General features: G+C 40.3%; 1 protein-coding gene across 1 annotated transcript in view; it reads left to right on the forward strand.

Moving 5' to 3' along the window:
- Nucleotides 1–5,701, forward strand: part of GPR158 (G protein-coupled receptor 158) — a 352,985-nt gene extending 347,284 nt beyond the window's left edge. The window contains exons 10-11 of the mRNA XM_074986282.1: nucleotides 3,025–3,171; nucleotides 4,241–5,701. Of these exons, the coding sequence (XP_074842383.1) occupies nucleotides 3,025–3,171; nucleotides 4,241–5,701 (1,608 nt within the window). The remainder of the gene's footprint in view (nucleotides 1–3,024; nucleotides 3,172–4,240) is intronic.
- Nucleotides 5,702–6,704: the final 1,003 nt, after the last annotated feature.

Below are 6,704 nucleotides of genomic sequence, written 5' to 3' on the forward strand. Positions count from 1 at the left end.
CTAGCCCAGAGCTCCCTCCTGGAGTCCATGCCCTACCCGCTTTCATACCCAAACTCCCTCCCAGAGCGGGTATCCCAGCCTGCATTCCAACCCCTGGTCTCAGCCCTGAGCCACCTCCTGCATGCAGACTCCATCTCAGAACCTGCACCCCTTACCACGCTCAGGAGCCCTCGTTCCCAGCTGGAGATTTCACCCTCTCCCACACTCTAGCTTTGTGTTCCAGCATGGTGAAAGTGTGTGGGGAGGAGAAGGAGGGTGATGGAGTGAGTGGGCATGGGGCCTTTTAGAAGAGGTAGGGCAGGGGTCAGGCCTCAGGACTGGAAATGGGGCAGGGGTGTTTGGTTTTGTGTGACTAGAAAGTTTAGGAGTAGCAAGCAAGGATTCACTTTGTTGCACTGACAGCCTCCTGCATCTCTTCCTGGATTAAATGGTGTACTCGATACAATGAGAGGCGCTGTGGCTCCTCTACTCAGGTCTCTCTGGGCGGTACCTTCTGTACTGTTGTCACTAGGCAAGCCACTGAGTGGTGAAGGTACTGTGAATGTGGCAGTGGACCAACAGCGCATGTGCCCAGGTTCAGGACACCTGTTGTCAATTGTCTGGCCTGTACATAGAAACTACAACTGAAGATGTTGCTGTCTCTGGACACGAGAGGGAAGTTGGTCTCAGTCTAACAGGAGTTAATTGTTTAGCTGGTTATGGTAAGAACATGCAGTTTTGGTGGGAAGAACAAATGCCTTTGGTTTGTATTAGAACGGAGAATGGGGGATGCCGGTAAGGAAGGAAGTATTTATTATAGAGGGAACTGGTAGTGAGCAACAGTGTTGAAATTTGTTCAGCTACTTCTGAGAATGAAATGAGGGGGAAAGGTGTTATTTTGCCCATATTCAGTACATTCTTGCAGCTGTTTCACTGAGAAACTCTACTTCTTCCATGTTTCTGAGCAAGGACTTGACATTTAGAAGAGGAGTCTCTCTGTCAGGCATGTGCCTTTTGCTGTTCCTGTGTAAATCTGTTGGAATTTGTCTAAGTTTTAAGCCTTTGAAGATGCATGGTTCAGTGGCCACTTAGGCTGTATCCACACTTGGCCAAAACTTCGAAATGGCCCTGCAAATGGCCATTTGGAAGATTTTTAATGAGGCACTGAACTGAATATTCAGCATCTTATTAGCATTAGGATGCTTCCGGCCTCAGCGCTTCAAAAGTGCCATTTTCGAACACGCACGGCTCGGTGCAGCTACACGGGTGTCCCTTTCGAAAGGACTCCACACATTTTAAAATCCCCTTATTCCCCTCCGCTGAGAGGAATAAGAGGATTTCAAAATGTGCAGGGTTCTGTCGAGAAGGACCGCCGTGTAGCCACGCATGTTCAAAAATGGTGCTTTCGAAGCACCACGGCCGGCAGCATCCTAATGCTAATGAGGCGCTGAATTGAATATTGAATTGACTATTCAGCACCTCATTAGGAATCTTCAAAATGGTCATTTGCATGGCCATTTTGAAGTTTTGGCCAAGTGTAGCCACAGTCCTAGGCTGTCTGGACTTACATTTCTCTTTCGAAAGAGGCCTGCAAATGAGGTAAATCAAAAATGCAAATGATGTACAAATTTGCATATCGGACACTTCATTTGCATATTCTTATTTCGAAATAGCTTCTTTTGAAAGAAGAAAACCAATGTAGACGCTGCTCTTTTGAAAGTAAACCCCATCTTCGAAAGAATCCTTCCCTTTTTTTATGGGAAGAAGGATTCTTTCGAAGATGGGGTTTACTTTCAAAAGAGCAGTGTCTACGTTGGTTTTCTTCTTTCGAAAGAAGCTATTTCGAAATAAGAATATGCAAATGAAGTGTCCGATATGCAAATTTGCATCTCATTTGCATTTTTGGTTTACCTCATTTGCAAATGTGATCAGTGTGTGGCACTTTGTTAAAATTCTCCTGAGAAACTGACTCTGTAATGGTTCTGTTATGATGAGCAATATGTTTTCTTAATGGGAGAACCAAAGAACCTGCACCATACAGGATATGAAGTGTAAATGTATGCCGTAATAGAAAAACTGTACAGTTAAAGTTGATATTACTCTCAACTTGCTCTGTGCCTTGCACTGTACTTAGGTAGATACTTCAGAAGAGTCCATGCACTTTCCTATCATGCAAACTCATATTAAACAGGCACAGCAGAGTGAGGGAATGAAGCAACCTTACTTTTCTTTTTTTGTCTTGACTGGGTCAGATGACCTTTGAGAAGTAAATTATAATTTTCTGTTCTAACCTAACATATCCACATGCTTTATTAAATAGCTGAAAAGACATATAACATTAGCCAGCTTTTTAAAAAGGCAACTAAAATAAGCCTTCCACAAACTGTTATCTTTTAAGAGCAGATCAGAATTCACCTTTTTTCTTATATGTCTTCTTGATACCCTTTCACAGGACTTAGGTTGTGCACCCCAAAATACACAAGGAATGAATAGAAGACTATACAAGTGTGACCAAAGCATTACATAAAGTCTCATATGTTTTATTATAAGGGCACAGGGCCAATGAAGCCAGGTTATAGCCATTGACTGGCCCATGATAATTAGGCCTGGGTGAGCTCATGAAATAAAAAATGAACTGGTTCAAACTTTTGGCCAACCTTTGAGCCAAATCTTAGGTGAGATATGAAAACGTTGTGTATGGAGATTGTTCTTTTGGGTTTAACAGCCCAAATGGAAGCCCTATATTAAAAGTATGTTCTCACAGAATTTCCAGCGTGGCAATTCAGAGAAGTTCAGATAAGCATCAAAACATAGAAGTGATTTTCTGAAGTGAATCTTTGAATTTTGTTCAGGTTAACCAACCATTAATAATAGAATCTATTCAATAATAATACAGTACCTCTTCTAATGCCTACTGAGAGTCAGCCATTGCTTGCATCCAGGCTTGTAAAATGAAACCTGGAGAACAGTTGTACACTTTTGAATGTTGATATGACCCTTATCAATACACTAATTGCAACATCATTTTACAAATATATCTTGCAGTTTTCACACTCAAGCAATAACCCGAGAGATGACATAGCTACTGAAGCATATGAAGATGAACTTGACATGGGTCGCTCGGGGTCCTATCTAAACAGCAGTATCAATTCAGCTTGGAGTGAGCATAGTTTGGACCCTGAGGACATCAGGGTACGTACTAACAGTTAATTGTAATTTGTTTTTAAAGACAAGTGTTTATCTACCAGTCAATTCTGAGCCATGTCAGCTTTATTTTTCCTTTTTACTGTAGACACCAGATGAAATGACCCAACTCAGTTCTATCAATGTCAAATCATGTGACATATTTTTGGGAAAACAGAGCAGAGACTCCAGAGTCTCAGTGAAGACTGAGTAGGCAGAAGCATCATGTTTGGATAGACAGGCTCTTCCAGTCCATTTTAAGGCACGAGAACTTGGTTTACCATCATTTGTTACCAATGCATTTTGTATAATTTTATAAAAATTCATAAGCTGATCAAACACACCGTCGCTACTTCCTTTGATAAAAAGGCCACTTCCCTCCCAGTAGTGCTTTGACTATACACTGCACAGAGAAGGAGCCTGCTGTATTTTTCTTTGTTTAGTAAAGAAAGCCCGGTAACCCCATTTGGTTTCAGAATAAGCCTAAAAATGCAGCATGCATATTTGTGCCTGGAGTATACTGTAAAACCATATGTCATGGTATTTTGCTCAATGGGTTAAATCTGAACTTACCTTAACAATGAACAATGTAACCCAAATGTGGAAAAATAACAAATTAAAAGGACAGAAAAGATGCAGTGAAATACAGGCTGAACCTCTCTAGTCTGGCAGCGTTGGGAACTGACCCGTGTCAAACCAGAGAATTTACTGAACCACAGGAGGTCAATATTGTCTAGCACATTACCAACACTTTCACTGCTTACTGGGCTCTTAGAAGACACTTGGAGTAAACTACAGCTAAATAACAGCACAGAACACTGACAGCCAGAACTGGTGGCTGTAAACAGACTTTGTGGGACCACAGGAAACTTGGCCACATACATGATAATAGGGCATCCATCTAACTAAAATCATGCCAGAGCGTGGATGTTGCCAGACCAAAAAGTGCCAGATTAGAGAGGTTCAGCCTGTAATTTAATGGAGTATTTAGACATCTTGAGCATAAATGGAATTAAGGGAAACTGTCCATTTGAGTTGATGTATGTTGTATGTGCTAGTTTTGCTGTTTGTTTTCTAGGATGAGTTGAAGAAACTGTATGCCCAGCTTGAAATCTACAAAAGAAAAAAGATGATTGCTAATAACCCACATCTCCAGAAAAAGAGGTGCTCTAAGAAGGGCTTGGGTCGCTCCATAATGAGACGAATTACTGAAATCCCTGAGACAGTCACCAAACAATGCTCCAGGGAGGAAAAGGACCTTATGGAGCATAGTGCTACAAAGAACACTACTGTAGTGAGAAAAAACCCACAGGATTCCACAAGTTATGGAAAGCCAAAGGAAGAGTCTTTGAAAGAGAGGGTCTTTTCATTAAAAAAGTCCCATAGCACTTACGATCATGTTAGAGATCAAACAGAAGAGTCTACTAGCTTAACCACAGAAAGCGCACAAGTTATAACTGCTGAGAATTCACTGCTGGATTCCTTGACAGGGAAAAAATTAACAAAAAAATCTACAGAAAAAATTGAAGCTGTGTCCACCGAATCTGTCCCTTTAGTGTGTAAATCAGTAAGTGCACACAACTTAAGTGCAGATAAGAAGCCTCTGCATCCAAAACCCTCTGTGTTACAAAAGTCTCTCAGTGTTATTGCTAGTGCCAAGGAAAAGACTCTTGGATTAACTGGGAAAACACAAAGCCTAGAAGAAAGCAGTAGATCACATAAATCTCAGCAGAAGGGTAAAGAAACCAGCAAAAAACACTCAGCCAATGATAAAGGGGAGCAGAAAGAGTCACACCAGAAAAACTCTACTTACCCTGAGGAGGCAAGGAAACCCCATAAATCTGGAATTATGAAACAACAGAGGGTTAGCCAGACAATTGCAAATCCTGACACGGGCATGGGCAAGTCACTGCTTAAAGACAATTTTGACATAGCAGAAATTTGTCCTTGGGAGGTTTATGACCAAACTCCTGAAACTGTGCCTTCTGAATCGAAAGGTCAAAAACATGTTTCTATTGCTTCTTCGGAAACAGAGAAAAATCACACTTCCCAGCCAAAGGGGAAATCTCATCACAAGCTTAAGACCGCTGAAGGGCATCAGCAATCAAATCAAAGGAGCACAGAGAAGTCGGAAGCAAGCACTTGGGAGACTCAAGAGCAGCAGGTTTTTGAAGATGAGAAAAAACATTTAAATTCTAAGTCTCAGGTTGTCCCTGGGTTTAAGAGTGAGAATGTTAATAAATATTATGCAGCAAATATTTGCTCTGGGGAATCTGAGGAACTTCCAAAAAAAGCTGCAGCGCAAACAGTTGAAAGGAAAAATCTCAATAATTTGGGGGAACAGAAGAAAAATACATCCTCCTTGCTTTCATCTGACTCCTATAGATCAAGTAGTAGCTCACAGCAAACTTTAACATCGAGAGCTGAAGTCTGTCCATGGGAGTTTGAAACACCAGATTTACCAAATGCAGAAAGATGTGTAGCTTTATCATATACATCTGCTCTAGGTGCAAATAAAACAGCAACACCTCAGAAATAAGAGGATTTGGACTGAAAAGTGTAGGAGCAAGAGGCTACAAGGAAAGACTATAGGAAGAAAGAAGGTGAAAGGGAGACGAGGCCGAAAGGATCTGAAAATTCCTAAGGAGTATGACTGAACTGAGGGGATCAGGACATGAAAAAGTAGAAACAATGAGCAGAATAACTTATCATTATTATTTATTTGTTGAGTGCCAACAATGGGGTCAGTGGTGTCCAACCCATGGAAGGGACAATGGTCGCTGTGCTAAGGCGTTTGCAGATGCCTGCCTTTGCAAAACCATTTCCTTCTTACAAACAAACAAACAAACAAAAAGTGAATTTCTGTAACAATCCAGTTCCAAATGAATTAATCCTGAATGCCCCAAACTGTCAAAACTTGCCCTTGGGACTTTAAAGATCCAATAGAAGTATGGCATGGAAAATGTCTTGAGAGCAAAATTGGGTATCAATGAGCAGCTTATTGAAAAGATGGCTTTTTACTTTACATATTTAACCTTGATAGCACTGCTAACTTAATGCATCCCAAAAATACATTTTCTATGATTGCTCTCGTTTTCTTATACATGTATGTTTAAGTACATAGTTGTGTCTCATATAAAAGCATTCCAGATTGTATACATTTTGCAAATAACTTTGATATTATGTGACACAACAACACATTTATGCAATCTGCGGATACTCTTGTTATTGCAACTTAAAATACTTGCTATAGACTTTTGTTTATTGACAAATTACAGTAAACTTTCACTGGCTTAGAAAGCCATAACTTGTATGGGAAAACATTTTGGTTTTGTTGTGATTTATATTGTGAATTTTCTGTTCTACTCTCTATTACTTAAACTTATAGTTTGATACTGTATTATTCAGGGTTTTATACAAACTAAGTTATTTGTTAGGCATTTCTCTGTTAGCAATCATAAACTTAAATAGTGGAGAGCAAGTCATCTATTTAGCTATGTATTCAGATAAGTCCAAGGACAACTCATCTGTTGTTTGTTACA

This window comes from Carettochelys insculpta, chromosome 2, assembly GCF_033958435.1.
Source record: "Carettochelys insculpta isolate YL-2023 chromosome 2, ASM3395843v1, whole genome shotgun sequence".
NCBI lineage: Eukaryota > Metazoa > Chordata > Testudines > Carettochelyidae > Carettochelys > Carettochelys insculpta.